This window comes from Fundulus heteroclitus, unplaced genomic scaffold (assembly GCF_011125445.2).
Source record: "Fundulus heteroclitus isolate FHET01 unplaced genomic scaffold, MU-UCD_Fhet_4.1 scaffold_62, whole genome shotgun sequence".
Lineage (NCBI taxonomy): Eukaryota > Metazoa > Chordata > Actinopteri > Cyprinodontiformes > Fundulidae > Fundulus > Fundulus heteroclitus.
In genome coordinates, this window is record NW_023397055.1 from 823,354 (window position 1) to 845,918 (window position 22,565).

The 22,565-nt window shown below is 40.5% G+C and overlaps 1 protein-coding gene across 2 annotated transcripts in view; it reads right to left on the bottom strand.

Annotated features, from left to right (window-relative positions):
• LOC118561345 (matrix remodeling-associated protein 8-like) overlaps positions 1-6,692 on the bottom strand; it is a 30,510-nt gene extending 23,818 nt beyond the window's left edge. For both annotated transcript variants that reach the window (XM_036133399.1, XM_036133398.1), the window contains exon 1: positions 6,070-6,692. In XM_036133399.1, the coding sequence (XP_035989292.1) occupies positions 6,070-6,142 (73 nt within the window). In that variant the 5' untranslated portion in view covers positions 6,143-6,692. The remainder of the gene's footprint in view (positions 1-6,069) is intronic.
• Between the last annotated feature and the right edge of the window lie 15,873 nt (positions 6,693-22,565).

The following is a 22,565-nucleotide window of genomic DNA, read 5'->3' on the forward strand; positions in this document are numbered from 1 at the left end:
AGATTTAAACCAGGCTAATGCTTTCCCCTTGGGCACAAGTTCATAATCTAAGGACATGAGAATATCATTAGTGACCTTCACCAGAGCTGTTTCAGTGCTATGATGAGCTCTGAAGCCTGACTGAAAATCTTCAAATAGGTCATCACTTTGTAAATGTCCACATACTTGATTAGCAAATACTTTCTCAAAACTTTTAGATAGGAAAAGAAGATTAGATATAGGTTTGTAATTCATGGGCGCGCTCGTGGCGTAGCGGGTAGCGCGACCAATGTATGGAGGCCTTTAGTCCTCGACGCGGATGACCCTGGTTCGAATCCGACCCACAGTCATAGGGCCTAGGGCGACAAATGTGTTGGGGGCGCCCTCTAGCGTCACCCTTAGGCTTACTTCCCATTAATCATAGAATTAGAAAAAAAAGCGAATTAAACCGGTTATGAAGTGTACATCAGTTTGACTTAACCTTACGTATATATATAGCAAAATATGAGCAAATAAATATACCACTGAATTTTTTTATTTTCTTTTTCACATTTAAGACAAAATCGGAAAAGATTCTGATCACTTTTCAAGCGCCCTCCAACCCGGAAGTCGTGACGTCAGGTCGTGAGCGTTCATTTACAACATGGCGGATTACTGCACTACATGCGATAGCCAAAACGAGAAATCTGAAAGCAAAATTTCGACTTCAACCGAGCGATTCCTCCCAGGAGACCATTCTGATGTATCGGTGGAAGAATATTTGTGTCTGGAGCCTCACATGTTCGACCCAGACGTTTCAGATGAAGAGAAGGCAGCAGACGAACAACAGAGAGTCGGACAAGGAGTGGAGATTGCACGTCGGGAGATGAATGGTAGGACACGTTTTTTCTTTTAACTACACAGTTCAAATATTTTTTCCTATGTTGACATCATTTTCTTTTAGGCACCTTCGATATTTAATGGCTAAAATGCCGGTGTTGTGCGAAATTCAGTTCCCCTGTGAAAATCTAGCAGTGGGTAAAATTTCTCATAACAATTCTTTTTGATTACTGGGGTGCATTTACACACAAGTGAATAAACAGATACAGGAAAGTAAAAGACAACACATGTAGACATAGATACATGAAAATAAAAAGTCAAAGAGTGAAGCAACTAGTATAGCAGGTGTGATTCCTGACAAAGATTATTTCAAAAAGGACATCTAATTATCTCAGTATATATGCAGCAGAATTATGTGCTATATTATTAGCTTGAGAATGGATGGAGGATACTAATATAAATAAAATATTTTGTAATGATTATCTGCATTGAGTATTCAAAATGGATGTGCAAATAATCATCAAAATCCAGTTTATTAGTTATACTTTACCTAAGTGTCCTTACAGATGGTAGTGTTTTTGCACAGTCCTAACTTTGAGTGTGTAATAAATTATTTAAAATAATAAAAAAGAAAAGGTTCTGAAACCTACTCTGGTATTTGTTGTCTATGCATCACTCTATGCTAAGTTACAGTTTTTTCTGAATGCTTAAACACAACCCTTGATTCTTATAGCACAATTTCTAAAACTATTAATACTTATCGCAAATCCACTCACTGAGTTCACAAAACTAAAAGAACAAACACTGCTTTGCACTCAATTAGCAATTTTGTAACACTTTGCACAACTGTAGGCACAATTCACTGCACAGCACTCTTTGTGGAACTGTAAACACAACTCAATGAAGCACTAAACATGCAAAATCCAACAAAGTCATAACTGCTTAGAACTCAAGGAATGGATGGATCAACAGACCTCTGACTTTGTGTAAGATTGGCAACTGTACTAAAGAGAAACCTAGGATTATTTATATTCTCTTTTATTGATGAAAAGATATGCTGCTCTAACTGTGCGAAGGGTCTTTTTATGCAACAGTAGACTGTTTTTCCAGATGAGGTAGGATTCCTCTTGGTGTGTAGAGCTCCGTTTTCTCTCCGATTTCCTAATGTTATGCTTCAAAGAACGCAACTCTAAATTCAACCATGGAGCCAAATTCCTGTGAATAATCACATTCTTTCCAAGGGAGCTAAATTGTCTAATGCAAAAAGCAACGAGGAAGTGACACCGTCAACAAAGGCATCAATTTGAGGGGAAGGGGAAGAAACAACATTGTTGCCATCTGCTGGGCATTTCTTTGATACTGAGGAAATTAAAAGGGTATCAGACTCGTTAAAGTTTTAATCCAGCATTATTTGATAAAGATCTACAATAATGGGGTGGAAAACTCAGTTAAAATCAACTCAAAGGTTATTAAAAAATGGTCAGATAGGACAGGGCTGTGAGGTCAGTGTTTAAAATCAAATCAGATAAGAAGTCTGACAACTGATCCAAAAACTGAGTGTAAGGGCCTGGTGGACGATACAAAACAACAAACAGAAGAGGTTTTATTGCTTTGCAGTTTGGATGAGGGAAACTGAGGGTGAAATATTCAAAACAACTGTAGTTATTAATTGGCCTAGGACTAATTAATAAATCAGACTGGAATATGGTTTACTCTTCCTCCTTTTCCCATAGATCTGGGAATGCAGGGTTTCCCGCAGCGCTATCTTGGCGAGGCGGCCGCCTCGCCAAACTCACGCTACTGCCTCACCAACATTCCAAAAAAAAAAAAAAAAAAAACCTAACTCGATATGCTTGCCTGTTTATTTGACGTTGACACACGTTTTATTGTTATTGCTTTCGCGCGTGCATACAGTGAATGGCAGGGAAAAAATACATGGATACGCCCCCCCCTCCCACTCCCCCCGCGCGCAAATGTTGTCATCGACCCCCCCCTGCTCCGCGAGTCGGTCCGCGCAAAACTTGTCATCTTCACCAAGCCCCCCTCCCCCCCACCAACGTGTAACGTGAATGTGTAAATTTAAATAATTGGAGGAAGTTGACTCATCTAGTAATAGTAAGTAATAGTAATCTTTATTGTCATTGAAATATACATTACAACGAAATTTGTTCTCTGCTTTTAACCCATCACCTTGGGGAGCAGTGGGCTGCCATGTGCGGCGCCCGGGAAGCAATCTGGGGTTAAGGGTCTTGCTCATGGACCCAGAGTGCAGGCACTGGGGATTGAACCGGGTATTTGCATCCTTCTCTGACTGCAAGCGTGCTGCTCTAACCACTAGGCCACGACCCCCCCACGACTACTCTATGCTAAAGTAGTCCTCTTGTAGCCAGATTTCTGTGAGACAAAATAAATCAGCCGGATTATCGGAAATCAATTCATTAACTAACAAAGTCTTCGGAGGGAGAGACCTTATATTTTATAAACCACATTTAATTTGTATTGATTTTTATGATTTGTTCCTTTTAGATAAGTTTTTGATCTGTTAAGTTTTGGCCGTGGGAAAGACACCGTCTCAATAGGATAATGGGTGGGTAACAGTACAGAAGCTGCAGAGAGGTGTGTTAAACTACGGCTCTGCTTCCTGGTCTGGACCCTGGGTTGTCAGCATTTAGGAGAACTAATAAATCCAGCCAGATTTCTAGAAAGAAGAGCAGCACCATCCAAAGTGGGATAAATGCCGTCTCTCCGGATCAGACCAGGTTTTCCCCAGAAAGTTCTCCAGTTATCAATGTAGCCCACGTCGTTTTCAGGACACCACCTAGACAACCAGCGGTTGAATGATGACATGCGGCTAAACATGTCATCACTGGTCAAATCAGGCAGGGGACCAGAGAAAATTACGGAGTCCGACATTGCTTTAGCAAACTCACACACCGAAGCAACACCAACTTTAGTGACCTCTGATCGGCGTGACCGGGTGTCTGCACTGCCAGCGTAAGTAACAGTCTTAGTGTATTTACGCTTATCCTTAGCCAGCAGTTTCAAGTAGGATTTGATATCGCCCGTTCTGACCGGTCAAGTCCCAAATCTGCACCTCCATCCAAAATGTCTGAAACTCTTTTGAATCTTATGATGCACCTTGGCTGTATAGATCTATGGAGGTTTTTAGAACCAAACAAAAAAGAATTCTCTTGTTTCTCACATGTTCATCAGTCTTATTCCAGAATAGATCACTTTATTTTTATTAGTGTCAAATATTGCAAAATTGCATATCAAAATGCCCAAACAGGCTATTACACTTTCAGAAATAAAATTATAAAATATGCAATTAATTTGCGATTAATCTCGAGTTAACTATTGACATTATGCGATTAATCGTGATTAAATTTTTTCAGTTTAAAACATCCAGTTTAAAACAGTCCATTTTTAGTTTTGTTTCCTCTTTGATATAACCATAATTTCATTGTGCTTGTAGATTGACATATCAGCTATAACAAGCATGGATGCTGGGGGCTTATTCTAAAGAAATTTTGAGGCCTTTTTTCTCACTAATCTTTGCAGAGAGCCAACATTCAAATTGTCATATCTTCTTCAATTCTTTGTTAGTTTCCACAAAATTCTGTTTTTCTGAATCTGTATATATCTCTAAACAGCCCCATGGAAACCTGGTTTTGCTGTATTACAAGTTTGAAGACACTCCAAATTTGAGAGGTTGGACGTTGGATGAAATAGCCAAAAAGTGCGCTCAACTATGAAGTTTAAAAAGTCTTAAGCTTGTCCTTGCTCATTTAATTTCAGCTCAGTCACCTGCGTTTGTACCCAGGTAAACTCACACAGCTACCAGGTGAGAGAACACTCAGAGTCACTACATATTTTTACCAGCCTTGGTAAATTTTATGCTTTTTGTAAATGGGGCCAGTTTCTGAGGATGGTTAAAATAATACAAATAAAATAATATCCGTCTGGGATTATTAAAGTATTTCTGATTCTGGTTGTATTAAAAAGTATCACGAGTCAGTAGGGCTGTGTGTCTCCTGGTCGTAAAGATGTTGGTGGAAGCTGTTCTGATGGAGGAGCACGTGGTGCTCTGATCACTTCAATATGCTGAGAACATTTGCCTAATATGAGGCTGATGATCATGTGTTTAAACTCAATCATTATAAGCGTAAATGCTCATTACATCATGTTGTCAACAAGTAAACTGCTCATTGGTCATTTTCAAATGACTATAGAGGCTAAAATACCATTTGCTTTGATAGCAAATCACCAAATGTCTTGTCTGTTGGAAAAAATAATCCACCTTCCTAAGACCATCACTGGAAACAAATGGCTGCTTTATTCTTGGAAAGCATATATTTATTGCTAGATAGACACCATTAATGGATCACAAGCGGATTCTAAATGTAATAAAATTGAAATTAAATAAAGTTATGCAGAAAAACATTATAAACTCTGGCAGATCTAGATTGTAATGCAATTTTCGTGCAAGTAAGAAGGAGGAAAGGCGGGTAGGCTTCAGAATGTAACGTGTATAAAGATACATGATAGAGACAGAAACAATAAGATAGAGTCAGAAAGATGGATAAAGAGAGAAAGATTAAGAGAGACAGAAGATGGCTGCTCATATAAAGCTGTATTCTGTCATATTAATGGAAAGCTAAGTGAGATAATGCACCCCCCCCCCCACCCCCCACAGACACACACACACATACACATAATTTCTAGAGGAAACACTGTATTGCATGAGCTAATTTGCATCTGACATTTTATGTCAAATTAATGTTAACCTATTAACTAACAATAAGTTCAGAAAGAAATGTCAAAAATAATAATAAAAAATACTTAACCTGCTTTTTTACAAATTAATAAAGTTGCCCAATGATCAGGTAGACCATGTGGATCATATTTCCACCTGCTCATTTGTGTTTCATGTGTGTTTATCAATACCGGATAAAAATAATTCTGCCTAAAAATGTTTTTTGCATTTCTGGTTCTATGTCTTTTATTGCATTCTTATGAGCACTCCTGAGTTTGTATATTATGAAAATTCAGCTTATCTATGAACAATGGATGCATAATACTTGACTGAAACCTTTAAGATGGCGTTAAAACACCACAAGTTTATCTACATTCAGCAGGTTACGGAGAGAAACAGACCGCTGGTTGTGAGATGTAAAGAAACTCCAAGTCACTGTAAAATCAATTTCACTGTGAATCATATAAACTCACATTAAAACATTATTTCGTTTTAATTTTAGAGATCAAACTTACCAGCAGAAACTAGCATGAAGGAGCTGCAGACCATCAGAGTCCAGAGGAAGGGCGCAGTCAGAGGAGCAGCCATTTCCTCATGAAGGAAGTCAGCGAGTTTAATCAGAGTTTAACAGAATCCTCTGAGGAACAGCAGAGAACAGAGTTTAACTTTAACATTAAACTCTGTTAAGTCTCCGTTAGGGTTAGAGGAGAACTTTGGCTCTGATTTAAGCAGAATAAGTATTTCTGGTGGAGAGAAACCGAGAACTCGCTGAGACGGTTTCCCGGAAGAAAAAGGTGGAGCTGAGAGGAGGAGCTTTGTCTCAAAAAAAAAAAATAAAAAAAAAAACATATATATAAATAAACACACGCACACACCATAAACCAACTTTTAGCAAAACATTGTCTTCTATTTGTCGCGTTACTTTAAAATCCGCATGAATCCAATTGTATTATAACGTCTCTATTAAACAACCGCGTGTCTAACACTAAACATCAACACGCCCCATGACGTCATCGTAGCCGTTAAACTCAGCTCCACTGGTTTCCTGCCCAACATCTGCATCTAACACGCTGATATCTGATCCAGCTCCTCCTCCTTTAAAAGCCACCAGAGATCTTTCTGCAGCAAGATCATAAACACGGACAACGCCCTAATATCTGACTACAGAGGCCAGTGCGCATGTCTCGCTGCTGCGCTTCTTGTAAATCACGTGATTTCTACAGAAATGAGCCTGAAACTTTATTTATACAAAAACAACAAATGTGACTTACAGTCACATTTACAAGAGTGACATGTTACATACATTGACAGCAATAACATAATAATAATAATAATAATAATAATAATAATAATAATAATAATAATAATAATAATAATACATAATACATAATAATAATAGTAAGATTTTTTTTATTTTTATTGCACAATAATTTAACAATAACTTGTTACAAAATCAGGTAAAAAACAACAACAAAAGAAACAATAAATATTTAAAATTTAAATAATGTAATTCTTCCTGTTCAGAGATGGTGCACAAAACACTCTTAAACCCCCACAGTAGTAAAAAAAAAAACCTTCAAATCTCCGGTGGCTCTGTGGAAGCAAAACTCCAACCTCAACCTGGCCTTGATGTTACCACAGACATCATATAAGTAGACGCGTCATAGGGCGCAGGTTCGCACGTCAACGTCAAAAAGTTGAGTTCTGTTATTGTGAACGTGGATCAGAGAAGATGCCTCATTCCTGTGTTGCATGGAAATGTATTCTGGCTGATTTCACTACTTGTATACCTTCTATAAACTAAGGCTGCACCATGTTGCAAAACTGGACATACTAAAGCTGCAGAGTGGCAACACTAGAAAAAAGCTGTGCAAGACCATTCTATTTCAAGGTTTTTAGCTTGCATACAATACAGACCATTGTATTTAGACATAGATGTGCATACATATATATATATATATATATATATATATATATATATATATATATATATATATATATATATATATATATTTGTGTGTGTATGTGTTATGAATATAAGGATCAATTTGGTAAATCTAAACATTGTGGTCTTCATTATTTCATAAAACCGTGTCACGTGTGAAACTTTAGGAACAGACTTTTTGGGGGAGTATTAAAGAGGTAAAATTAACAATATGAGGAAAAAAAGACCTAGGACAATAAAGTAAAAAAATCAACATAAAAGTGGTAATGTTATGAGAAAAACATCATATTATGAGAATTAAGAGGGAACCAGAAGAGTCACAGTTTGCAGAATTATTTCACTCCTGGAGTAATAGGGCCAGGTTAGATTATTTTAATTATTTTTATTCCTTACGAGAATAAATTCAGGAGAATGAAGCTAAAGGGATACGAAAATAAACTTGTAATATTGCAAAAATAAAAGTACTACGAATACAAAGTATATTCAGAGATTAAAGTCCCTCTGATACTGTTTAAGTGACTGAGTAACTGCAGATTTGCCACATTTAAGATGGCGGACGCTCTGACGCATCGCAGCATAGGCAGAACCCGCCCAATGACGCGTCTACGTTTATGATGTCTATGGTTACACTTCCACAGAGCCACCTCATCGAGTTGAAGTCCAGCCTGCATTTTGTCTCGTCGTGTTAAATAAATAGCCATCTTTGCCTCGGCAATTAAATAATTAAAAATCCGGGATTTCAAAGTAGTGGCTCGACTGTAATGCACAGCATTGATAAAAACAGAATTGGTAAAAACTGCACCAAAAAGGATAAAAATGCTTGTTAAATAATAGGAAAAAAAAAACAGTCAGTCGTACACAATCCATAAAAACACAAAACACACTCTCAGACAATTTGCAAAAAGAACACTCATTTGGAACCCCATGACTGGTGACCGATAAAAACGAGTTTGACGCGATAGCCCCATGGAGTATCCTCCACTGAAGGTCACCAGTCTGTATTTTTATTGGAGGCATCTATAGAGTCCTCCACTGAGGTTTTTGTCCTCCAAGTTTGTCAATCCACACACTAATGGCTCTGCTGTGGAGAGTTCTATTGTACAGTACTTTTGGGTCTGTTTTACAGAGTTTAGGCACGGTAAGGTGGTGTCAGCAATTTAGAAAGTTCTGTCAGGGTGTAAATCACCTTTATTGAAACATGTTGTCTCGCATAGGAGAAAGTTGTTTATGTTGTTAAACAGACGTGACGAAGAATTAAATTTGCATTTCATGTGAAGATAGATGGATTTGACTACATCTTATGTGCAACTTCTTTCAACATGAAGTGTTTTGGTTGTTGTCAGGAGGGTCACGTTATAAAGGTGTGTCCTGACGGGCCGGGCTAGTCTGGCGGACTGGACCCCAAGCAGGTAAGCCAAACTCTTGGACGTTAGAAAAATCCGGTCCAGCCACCTGCACCAGCGCCGACTTCAGGAGAAGACCCCCACCTCACTCACCTGTGAACATCTAAGGGCAGGACATAGAAACTGTGGAGAGTTTCAAATACCTGGGTGTTCACGTCAACAATAAACTGGACTGGACTCATAACACCGACGCCCTGTATAAGAAGGACCAGAGCCGGCTCCACCTCCTGAGGAGTCTGAGGTCCTTTGGAGTGAGCCGGCCTCTGCTTAAGACCTTCTATGACTCTGTGGTGGCCTCAGCTCTTCTCTACGCTGTAGTCTGCTGGGCTCCTGGCAGTGCAGAGCGGGACAGAAAGAGGCTGAATAAGCTGGTGAGGAAGGCCACTTTGTCCTGGGCTGCCCTCTGGACCCAGTGGAGGAAGTGGCTGAGAGGAGAGTGTTGTCCAAGCTCACATCCATCATGGACAACACCTTCCACCCCCTGCACCAGACTGTAGAGGAGCTGAGCAGCTCCTTCAGTGCAAGACTTAGACATCCTGTCTGTAAAAAGGAGCGATACCGCAGGTCATTCATTCCTGCTGCTATCAGATTATACAATGCTGCACTGTAACTGTAATAACTAATGTGCAATAACTAATTTGCAATTACTATTTAGTACCCTGATCAATACCCTGTGTAATAAACTCCAAATCCATATGCATATAATTCAATTCAATTCAATTCAATTTTATTTATATAGCGCCAAATCATGAAACATGTCATCTCAAGGCACTTTACAAAGTCAAGTTCAATCATATTATACAGATTGGGTCAGATTATACAGATTGGTCAAAAATGTCCTATATAAGGAAACCAGTTGATTGCATCAAAGTCCCGACAAGCAGCAGTCACTCCTGGGGAACCGTAGAGCCACAGGGAGAGTCATCTGCATTGTACATGGCTTTGCTGCAATCCCTCATACTGAGCAAGCATGAAGCGACAGTGGGAAGAAAAACCACCCATTAACGGGAAGGAAAACCTCCGGCAGAACCGGGCTCAGTATGAACGGTCATCTGCCTCGACCGACTGGGGTTACAGAAGACAGAGCAGAGAAACAACAAGAGAAACAAAAAAGCACAGAAGCACATTGATCTAGTAATCTGTTCTACATTAGATGGTAGTAGCGGGTGAGCCGTCTTCTCTGGATGATGTCACAGTTAACAGAACGCCAGACCAGGTGTACCTACTATGAAGAAAAAGAGAGAGAGCAAAAAGTTAAAAGCTGAAATGACGACAGTCATTTCAATGTAATACAATGCAAAACTGGAGAACAGTAGACTGAAGAACAGTAGAAATCAGTAGAGTGAGAAAAATAGACCCTGATGTCCTCCAGCAGCCTAGGCCTATCACAGCACAACTATAGAGATAGCTCAGGGTAACATGAGCCACTCTAACTATAAGCTTTGTCAAAAAGGAAAGTTTTAACATTAGTCTTAAAAGTAGACGGGGTGTCTGCCTCACGGACCAAAACTGGGAGTTGGTTCCACAGGAGAGGAGCCTGATAGCTAAAGGATCTGCCTCCCATTCTACTTTTAGAGACTCTAGGAACCACCAGCAGACCTGCAGTCTGAGAGCGAAGTGCTCTGTTAGGAACATACGGGGTAATCAGAGCTCTGATATATGATGGAGTTTGATTATTAAGGGCTTTATACGTTAGAAGGAGAATTTTAAATTCTATTCTTGATTTAACAGGAAGCCAATGAAGGGAAGCTAAAATTGGAGAAATATGATCCCTCTTGTTGATTTTCATCAGAACTCTTGCCGCAGCATTTTGAATCAGCTGAAGACTTCGAACTGCATTTTGTGGACTTCCTGATAGTAAAGAATTACAATAGTCCAGCCTTGAAGTAACAAATGCATGGACTAGTTTTTCAGCATCACTCCTGGACAGAATGTTTCTAATTTTGGCGATATTCCGGAGGTGAAAAAAGGAAACTCTGGAAACCTGTTTAATATGGGATTTAAATGACATGTCTTGGTCGAAAACAACACCAAGATTTTTAACTTTATTACCAGAGGCCAAGTTAATGCCATCCAGATTAAGGGATTGATTAAGAACTTTATTTTTTGAAGATATAAGTCACCTAAATGTACATAAGTCATTTTAAATCTCTGCTTTATTTCTTTTTTCTCTCTCGATCCACAGTATACATATATGTGGACGCACTGTATATATCTCATGCCCCTTTTCCTCCTTTTGGCACCTTCTTTTGATTATTGAGCCGATGAGACATTGTGAGATCATTAAATTATATCTTATCGTATCTTATGTCTCGCAGGTTTCCCTTTTTGGGCAACAAGGTGATGACCGCCCTACGGCAGGAAAAGGGGAGTGAACCAGGGAGCAGACTTTCGTTATACACGTCTAACAGGTCTTTGCCAGCAGGTCTCAGTAGGTCTTGTAGAACTCTACCTTAAGCCCATCAATGCCTGGGGACTTCTGGCCCTCCATGCTGTGGAGGGCTGTGTGGAGTTCCTGAAGGTCCAGAGGGCCCTCCAGCTCGGTGTTGGTCTCCTCTGAGACCTGGGGTAGTTCATTACAGAACTCCTGGAACAGTTCCTCGTTCTCTTTGTATTTACTGCGGAACAGAGAACGGTAAAACTCCACAGCCCTCCTCCTGATCTGCCCTGGTTCACTCAGCTGCTGCCCAGTGTCTCACAGTAAGGATCACCTTCCTCTGCCCGCGTTTCCTCTCCAAGCTGAAAAAAAAGCTAGAAGGAGCCTCCATCTCTGTGATGTTTTAGATCCGGGACCTGACCAATACGCCTTGGACTTTATTTTCCAGCAGGTTTGCTAAAACTAGCCTTTTGGATTTGAGAGCTTCAATGTGCTCTCAATTTGCTGTGGAATAACTAAGTTGTTCTAATTCCACAATATTTATCTCCAGATCTCTGATAGATTTGGTAATGTCAAGAGTGACATTGAGAGTGTGCTGCTGACTCAGCAGTTTTATTTGAACTGTCCTACAGTCTGTATCGCCTGGAGCCTACATGCATCCTCCTCCATACGTCCACCAGGCCCTGAGATGAGACCAGTTGCCGCAGGACATGTTGGGCCACCTATAAAAACATAAGCCCCATTTACACTGTCATCAGACCCACAATCACCCAACCTTTCCCCAATTAAAAAAAAAGCCTTTTCTCTGTATTGGTGATAGGAGCATAAATATTAATAAAACCATGCTAAAATGATCAAACTTTGCTTTGACTAAAAGACACCTGCCCTGAGTGACGTGTTCAACTTCTGTAGAGTTTGGGGTGAAAGCTTTAGAAAAGAGGAAGAAAACGCCTGCACTCTGGGAGGTGCTGTGGCTTAAAATTACCTTCCCCATCCACTCTCTACCCCAGTCTGCTTCAGTTAAAAGATCACTATGAGTCTTGCTGCCCAAAAAGGGGAACCTGCAAGACATCAAGAACACACCAAAAAACCAGCAAAAAATAATAAAGTGCTACTGTGCATCATTCTAATCAAAATTCTTTTCTTTCTTTGGAGATTATTTTCTTTGTCCTACAAACTTCCTGATCAAATAAACCTGATAACTTTTTGTTCCTGATGTAACCTTACTGAGAAATAAAATAATCTTAAATTAGGAAAATATGTTTCAATTTGTATTCCTCTAAATCCTTTAGTTTGCTGCAGAAATGTTCTAAAAGATTCTGCATGGTATCTTGGTTCTTTACTGCCTGATTGTGACACAGAAATCTCACTGGTGTCAGAGAACCAGCTCTCAGTGTCGCTGCTATCCGACACCTCCTTTCTTTCTGCAGCCAGCTTGCTGGCCTGCACAGCAGCCACTACATTCTTCCTTTTGCTTTGTCTCTTTTTCGGGGCAGAAGCCTCCAGCTCCATCACCTCCTCTGCCTCACCTGTCTCTCCCTCCACTACAGCTCCAGAAAACGCCTCTGTGCTCCCATCCTTTTTTACACATACACTCATTTTGAAAGTTTTCTCACTGTCCACTGCTGGCGCCTCAACAATACCCCCCACCAGCTCCTCTACAGCGAGCTCTTCAGCTGCCACCGCAGGTTCCTCTGCAGCCGCTGTGACCTCCTCTGTGGTTGCAGCCCCACCTGCTCAGCAGCAGCAGGCCGCCCGGCCCCGTCGGGACACACCTTTATAACGTGACCCTCCTGACCAAAACCAAAAAATTTCATGTTGGAAGAAGTTGCACATAAGATGTAGTCAAATCCATCTATCTTCACATGAAATGCAAATTTAATTCTTCGTCACGTCTGTTTAACAACATAAACAACTGTCTCCTATGTGAGACAACATGTTTCAATAAAGGTGATTTACACCCTGACAGAACTTTCTAAATCGGTGACACCACCTTACCGTGCCGAGACAGTTCCTCAACCAAAATCTCATCGCTGATGAATTCGAGGCAGTTTTACCTTAGTAGCAGGCAGTGTTAGTGGTGAAACCTGTAAAAAAAAACGTTAACAGAAATGCCCGCTTCCACCAGTTGTTGAGCTTGCTTGACCTTCTCAACAAACAACACGACAGCTCCACTCATTCGAGCTGCCGACTTGATGAACCCATGTCCAATCATCTCCCCTACAGCCAAACAAACTTCCTCCACGCTGCACGGAGAGCCAGCACCCACCTTGATGCCATTTCTCTGTGTCAGCGTGGAGAAACCTCCCACACCCACCACCATGGTGCTAGCAGCTGCTAGCCAGTTAGGGAGGCCTGACAGTCATGCCCTAAACAAAACCTGTGAACACTCCAACAAAGTAATACCAAAAACCAAAGAAACCAATAATATAAACAGCACACCCAGTGAAACAGTAAAGAAAGCCAAAAGATATATATAAAAAAAGACACTTTCACTCTCACACTCTCTCTCTCTCCTTTAGTCACACTCCTTCCACAAAGAAGAAGAACATGAGCAGCATGAATTACAGTCATGCAAACAGGCGTATCAAAAATAATAGACATCCAAAAATATAGTAAAACAAGCTACGTAACCATAAAGAAGGAAATATATAATAATAAATAAAGTATAAAATAATAAAAAACAAATAAACAAGGTACAGCTGGAGATAGGCGTGACCACCTCTCGCGACCCCAACCGGGATAAAGCTTTGGAAAATGGATGGATGGATAAATAAATAGGATGATAGTAATGTTCAATTAGGGGTTTTCAATGAGTTCCAGGTCATCTACCATCTTGAGGAGCTTCATAGCAGTCTGTGTTTTCATGTTTTAATGATGGGAAGAAAGGGTATAGTTCTTTATGAAAAGCAATAAAATTTGGCCTGTACTTAAAAAATCTATTTTTATTTATACAAATTTTAGCTAAAATGTGTCATGGTTTTCAGATGACGAGCCCACATGCAGATACGATCGGGAAGCAAAGCACAGTTTAAAGATGTTTATTTAGGAAGAGGCAGATATAACGGACGGGACTACAGGCAACTTCGACAGGGTCAGAACGTCACGGCTGGAGAGACTGCAAAGAGAAGAAGAGTAAGTGACTTTGGAAGGTGAACCAGGAGAACTACTAGAAGCTGCGCTGCTTACCATAAAGCTGGGCGGACCTAACCGGGGAGAAGTAGCGCCGAGGGAACTCTGTGATCCTACTCTGTTGGTGTTCGGCGGCTAGTGGCAGAGGGCGGTAGATGTTACTGGTGAGGGATCCTGAGCGAGCCTCCTCGGAAGTGGGTGACAGATGGATTGACCAGAGTGAGAGAAAAGCCAGCAGAATCCGGGAGGGGGAATCTCAGGCCCCGCTGGGTAACATCCAGGGAGTATGAGGGGAGCGCCAGAGCAAAATCTGAGCAGACGGATTCTGCAGCTCTGTTTCTTCGGACTAGACGTCAAGACAGGTGAGTGCTTCCAAGCACCAAAAACTGTGACAAAAAACAAGGAGATCCAAAATTAGTCAAAAGGCGAAAAACTCACAAGCTGGTTTCCAGGAGTTGGGTCAGAGGCCACGTCGTACCACGACTGGTTAAATGAAATGAAATGAAATGAAATTTTATTCGAACATGATACAAATATAAAAATAAAATAGTGCACAGTAACAAGAAGTGCATAAGAAAGAAGAGAAAATACAGATTTATTTTTTTTGTTTCAGTTAACATATCATGCTCAAAATGGGGTAGGAAGAAGTGAGAACTTATAAACTCCTACCCCTAAACACTTGAGACTTTAGAGTCCTACTGTCATTAAAGAAAAAAAATCAAAATCAAAGTGGCAGTTAGAAGTAACAGTTACTAATATTTCCCTATACATTTTCCCATTTTATGCTGATTTATCTTTCTAAACCCTTACACCAAGTTATTATCTTCAATACACACCTTATTGCTTTCTGTCCCCATGTGTGTATCTATTGAAAATTACCTCTTTGTACCTTCTTTTGAATTGTGTTAAACTATTGCTTTGTTTTAAATCTTCATGTAACTTATTCCATAACTTTACACCTTTAATTGAAATACAGAAGCTTTTCCTTGTTGTTCTAAAATTGCAGATCTTGAAGATTGAGTGACCCCTTAAGTTATACCCCCCTTCTCTTTCAGAAAACGTGCTCTGTATGTGCTCAGGTAACAACTTTTTTGATACCTTGAACATAAATTGAGCCATTTTAAATTCTACAAGGTCGTCAAATTTGAGAATTCTGGATATTATGAAGAGCGGGTTTGTATGCTCATAATAACCGACATTATGGATGATTCTAATGGCTCGTTTCTGTAGGACGGTTACCGCATGTAAAGAGCTCTTGTAATTAACTCCCCACACTTCACAGCAATATGATAGATATGGTAAAATCAGAGAGTTATATAGAGTATGAAGTGATTTAGCATTCAATACATGTCTAGCTCTGGCCAATATGGATATACTTCTACTGAGTTTACTCTGTAAATGTTGAATATGAGGTTTCCAACTGATTTTGTCATCTATTATTAAACCGAGGAACTTATTAGCAAAAACCCTTTCTAGAGTTACGTCCTCTATTTGAACTTGAATTTCAATATTTTTATAACAGTTCCCAAAGACCATGAATTTCGTCTGGTCCAAATTTAGAGATAATTTGTTATGATCAAACCATATCTTTAACTTACTAATCTCTGAAGTGACTGTTGAGAGAAGATGCTCTAAATTATCTCCTGAGGCTAGAATATTTGTGTCATCAGCGAATAAGATAAATTTTAAAACATTGGACACTTTACTGATATCATTTATACAAAGATTAAATAAAACTGGTCCCAATACTGATCCTTGTGGTACTCCACAGACAGTCTCCTGCCAATCAGATTCCACATCTCCCAATTTCACAAATTGTTTCCGGCTCTTTAAATAACTCCTCATCCAGTCAGAAACTACTCCCCTAATTCCATAGCGTTCTAATTTTTTAAGTAGGATTTCATGATTTATTATATCAAAAGCTTTCTTTAAATCTATAAATATCCCTACTGCCAGTTTCTTACTATCTATTGCGTTGGTTATTTCTTCTATTAAGTCAGTTACGGCCAGCGATGTTGACCGGTTTGCTCTGAATCCATATTGACTGCTGATAAGTAGCGAATGTTTTTCTATGAATTGTTCCAGTCTTTTCTTAAAGAGTTTTTCCAGGATTTTAGAAAATTGTGGGAGAAGAGAAACAGGCCTGTAGTTAGTGAAGAGGTGTTTGTTGCCAAATTTATACATTGGTTTGACCTTCGCTATTTTCATTTTGTTGGGAAATTATCCTGTTTGAAATGATAAATTGCAAATATAAGTTAGTGGTTTAGAGATTCCTTTAATTACTATTTTAATAGTTTTCATGTCCAGATCATCACAGTCAGTGGAAGTCTTATTTGTACAGTTATTCACAATGTTTATGATTTCTTCTTCTAGTACAGGCTCTGGCGTCTTCCATCTGTCAGCGCTCTGCTTAAGAAGCCAGAGGAAGCCGCCTGCAACGAGCTGCAGGTGTGGGCCACGCCCCCTCAGCCAACTAGGCACACCTGAGGAGTAGAGTCAGAGCAGGAAAACACAGAGAACCCTGACAAGATGACTATGGAGTTAATTATGAGATCAACACAGAGACAGACAGGACAAACAACCATTCACGCACACTCTCACACCTATCGAGAATTTAGAAAGGTCAATTCACCTAACAGTCATGTTTTTGGACTGTGGGAGGAAGCTGGAGTACCCAGAGAGAACCCACGCATGCACAGGGAGAACATGCAGACTCCATGCAGAAAGACCCAGGGCAAAGGTAGGACTTGAACCCAGGACCTTCTTGCCGCATGGCAGCAGCGCAACCCACTGCTCAGCCTACAGAATGATTGATCAGACTCAAAACCAAAATGTTTACACAAAAAATCAACAGAAAAGGTGTAGTCCATTGAAAAGCTTAAAATTAATATTTTTCACCTATGGCGTGATAGCAAATACAAAGAATTTTTTGTACAACATCTTTTCTGAATTATTTTTAGATATTTCATTCAGGAAGTTAAATATGGATATAGTTCTTTGTTAAATGTATGTCAAATGGCAATATTGGTTAGTTTACTATCTAATAAAGTCTGACTATTCACCAAAAGTGGTGAAGATTTGAATTTACACCACAAGTATTTACATAATTGTGTGGAGGACTAAGAAAGCTGACACAGGAGCTAGGTTCGATCACCTTGTTTACATGACTCAAACTGAACTGAGTAATGGTACACAGTATGATGGTAAGCACCCCCCTTCCCCCAGAACACCGGCTAAGGTCAATACCTAGTCCAGGACCCTGGGTTTCAGCAAACGGCCAGAACGTCTGGTCGTGGACACGGTAAAATGAGTTCGGAACATCCTGCAATGAGAAGAGGTTGAGGGCAAAAGGGAGGGGCTAAAGAAGGGTTAAGCTCTGATGGGTGAAGGTCTCTGCAGGGAGGACAGCGGTCCATTATCATTTATTTTTCATCAGGCCCACTGGATTATAAGGTGCACGGTGAATTAACGTATCTATGTGTTACTTTGTCCACATATAAAATGCACTGGATTATAAAGTGCATTACATATTATTACCAAGTGTGTAATATCGCTCCGTGGAGCTTTGCCGAATGTACATTCCCCGCTCTGTCAGTGCTGCAGTTCAGACAAAACAAACCAACCCCCAGGCAGAGATTCTGTGCTTAACAAAATCAAACATGTCCCCAGTTTTCATTAGAGAAATCATAACATAAACAGCCCGGCTTATGGGCATGTTTATGAAACCATAAATTTACATCAGATGCTGCAAAGTACACCTCACAGCTGCTTGATTCTGTGGAGAGAAGAACTTTCATCAAGTAATTAAAGAAAGACAAATTATTAGTAATATGGCCTATGTTTTGATCACCTAAAAGTCTGTGTCTTCACCATCTCTGAATAGAAATCACATATTTTAGTTTGTTAGATTGTCACAACTACACAACAGGAGCATATACGCATCTGATTTTAGAACTTCACCATGTTAGGTGTCTCCGGGCGCTGGCTGACTTACGTGAATAGTTTAGACATTACATCAGGCAGTCGTGTAGACATCTCAGGGGTCCATAGGTTAGTAACCACAATGGTAATAATAAATATGGCGCACCGGATTATAAAGGCGCATCATCAATCTTATAGTCCGTAAAAATACGGTAATACCGTGGAGGAGGTCTTCTTCTGTAAAGAGTCTTGGGCATTACAGGTCGTCTGTTACACCCCCCACCCCATCCCCCCCTCACAAGTCTAAAAGAAAAAGTTTAGGATCTGATTCAAGGAGTCTGAAAGGGCCATCATACAAAGCCCATAGTTCTTTGTGCATCGTCCTGAACAAAAACAAATTTAGAAAATAGTCCTCCTGAGGTAAAAAAAAAAAACATTGCACAGCTGGACTGAACTGTGGTGAGGGGATCTCAGGTAAAAATTTCCAGGGACAGGCAGACCAAAAAACAACTCAGCTGGGGAAGCGCCAAGGTCCTCTTTAGCTGCTGAATGTAAACCAAGCATGACCCATGGAAGGTGGTCAACCCAGTTCCTATCAGTCAAAGAAGTGCTGAGCACAGCTTTAACTGATGTGTGAAACTGCTCTTACAACCCATTAGCCTGCGGATTGTCACAGTATTGTGGTGGATCTTCATCCCCAGATCTTCAACCATGGTGGGCTAAAGCTCTGAAACAAACTGTGGGCCTCTGTCAGAAGTAATGTCTGAAGAGGCGCCAAAACGCACAACCCAGGTTGACAAAAATGCTCAGGCCAACGCTGCCAATGTTATGGATGATAGGGGGACCACTTTAGGCCACCGGGTGGTATGATCGATCATGGTCAAGAGATGTGTGAAACCTTTTGATGGAGGCAGAGGCCCCACCAGGTCTATGTGCACATGATCAAACAGTTAACCCGGTTGGGAAACGCTCCAAGGGTGCTTAATTGTGCCAATGGACCATGGCACGCTGGCACGGGAAACATGCCTCAGTCCATCCCTAACTGTTTTGTGCAGTCCTGTCCAAACAAACTTAGAACCGACCAGTTTCACGGAGGCCCTAATGTCGGGATGCAAAGGGGAATGCAAAGAGTCAAAAGAATTATCAAAAACGGATGCGTGGATAATGTAACATGTACTTTAATTTCAACTTAAAATGAAGACAAGCAGTACAAAAAATGTCTGACCTTTTAAGCCTTATACCGTTATTGTAACATGGCTGTATTTCAAGATGCTAAAACTAAATGAGCAAATATCCGCTTTTCTAACACTAAAAACTAAATGAAATTACAGCTTTTAAATCACTTCCCAGAGTTACAATTCAAAAGCACTGAAACATCTGTTTCCCTAAAGAATGTCATCATTATCATCCTCACTTTCTTTGTCGCTGTCTTTTTCTATTTCACAAACAGCAGGGGAAGTGGACGCACCCAGCCTACTCCCTCCTCCCTGCTTTAGCCTGAGATTAGCTGTTTGCATTCCAAAAATGTACAGCTGGAATTCGGTCAAATGTGTCTGTGGTGAACGTGGACAAAAGGATGTGTATTTGAGATGAGAGGCAACAGTCAGAGAGGCAGGATCTGTACTTGTTTTTTATTATATTCAAATGTGAGAATGCTCTTTCACATGCAGCACTGCTCAAAGGCAGTGTAAGGACCAGATAAGGATCTTTTGAATGTTGGAGTAACAGTCAGAATTGCTTGTCTTCACTTCATTCATCAGATCTTGCACAGAAGAGGCTGTCAAACATTTTCCAACTGTCTTTAAATGCATCCACTCTCTTAATGTGTCTCTGTCAACAGACATGTTGGCCTAAGATTTTCCAAAGATGTTACTGAGGGTTGTGTTGCCCAAACTGTGGTGATCTTTCATTTCAAGAGGCCAAATTGTGGGATCAAAAACTAATCACATGATTTAAGGGATTCGTATCTGCATTCAAACTCATGAATCAGAGCTCTTAGCACACCATTTTTGTCCTTGTCAGCATCAGCTTGTGGCCCAGTTGCTTTCCTGTTTGCCCTCATTCTCCATCAGTAAAGTCAGCTGTCCAACAGTAACCATGATTTCATCTTTGCATTCACCAATAGTTAGGTTCTCCTACTGAAACCTGAGGGAGGTGAGCTGTAAAATGTTTCCAATATCAAGAATGTTGGCTAGGAAACAACAAAAACAATCTGAGCAGATGTGTTTCAGGTTTGGGTCATCACTTGTTGCAACTTGAATCTGAATGGCTGCTAACATTCTCCATATTTTAATAGAGTCTCCTGTCTCCATGCAGACCATCTGATGTTATGCCTTTTTCTTCGCACATATTTAGCTGTGCAACATGTTTTGTACCCTCTTTCTTTAAGTAAAATCATAGCGAGCGGATAGTGGATTGATTGAAGGACTCACAGTAAGGGACTGTGCGATCGCTGATTTGGCACAGTTCTCCAGGCTGTGGGCGGTGCACAGAATATCCACAAGGGAATGTCCACCCTCTGACATAATTTGGGAACAACAACCCTGTTGTACGTTCCAGCGTTAACAGCGGCTCTGCCAATGCATACGAAGACCAACTTTGTCTTCCACTCGGTTAAACAGCAAGCATGGAAGAGTTTCACAAGTCCATCCACTGTGTCCTGTGCTGTTTAAATGGCCCCCAGATAAAATAATCTGAGAAAATCAGAGCTGAAATTTCCATTGCTGGACACAGACACAATGTAGAAAATTTCCTGTTTCGTTTTTGTTAAATTTTCAGAACCATCAATGAGCACACCCGAAAATTAAGCAACTTCCAGTTTTAGTTTCAGACCTGAAGTTATTGTCTGTGCGATGCACTGGATGATACGGTTCCCCCCCTTCTCGACAATGATATGCGTTCCCAATGGTAACTCCAAGCCTATTCAGAAGTGGAATATCTTCCTCGTATGAATGCAAATTATGTCAATGTTTTGCTTTGTGATGATAAGATAAAATGGACAAGGTACATAAAAGGACAGTTCGTGGAGTAGATGGATCGTTACCCTCCCCTGGGCTGCTACCTTACCGTAGTGGAGTAGTTTGAGTGTCCCAATGATCCTAGGAGCTATGCTGTCAGGGGCTTCATGCCCCTAGTAGAGTCACCCAAGGCAGACAGGGCCTAGGTGAGGGACCGAAAAAAGAGCAGCCCAAAGACCCCTTATGACGAATAAGATAAATGGACTAAGTGTTCCCACTGCAGCCTGAAGTGACCCAATTCCAATTTTTTTTGCCCATTTGCGACCTGTATCTAATCTTTTCATGACAGTCTGAACAACACAGATCAGATTTTTTCAAATGCGACCCGGACCGCTTGGATATGTGGTCCTGAATACGATACGTATCTGATCTTTTCAAATGCGACCTGTGTCTGTATGGCCAGGTCGCATTTATCCAACCTGTTCATCACTGATACTTATCATTGATACGGTAACAAGCACCTGTTGTAAGCCAATACAGCCCCCGGCAACGCGTTTACTCGCTGCTATGGCCCGCCAAAGATGTGTAAAGACACACGTGAGAGCGCTAAAGAGAGCTGTTCACAAGCGCACATGAAGGTTTCCTTTGTCATTCGAAAATTGTGAATGAAGTTCATATCAATAAAGCTGGTCACATTACTATTCCATCATTCTTGGCTTTGACTCCGCACCCACACGTTTCTCTGTATGGACGTTACTGCCCCACAAGAAAGATAATACAAACAGCCAGTTGTGTGGTTTTCGCATTTCCTAGCCAAGCGGTAAAAAACGATTTGCCTTTTCCAGTGAAACACACACCTGTACACACATTTCCTGTCTTATATGGACTTTACACATATTGGCTTCTATAATACGCTTTAGCATCCACTGAACACGCTCCAACAGCTTACGCTGAATACCACTTCATGACAAAGTTGCTGTTGTTCCCAAAAACTTCCATTTTCTTATGATACAGCTTATAATAGACTGTGGAATATTCAGGAGCGAGGAAATTTCACGATTATATTTTATTGCCCAGGTGTCATCCTATCACAGTTCCACACTGGAATTCACAATCAATCAATCAATCAATCAATCAATCAATCAATCAATCAATTTATCTATCAACTGCAATTTGCATTGCAATCAACAGTTCAGTTTCAGTACAACCGTCCAGCACATACACTTAAAGTAAACAAACATTTTGGGGGAACGATTGACTGAGGCCTTGCGTTGCC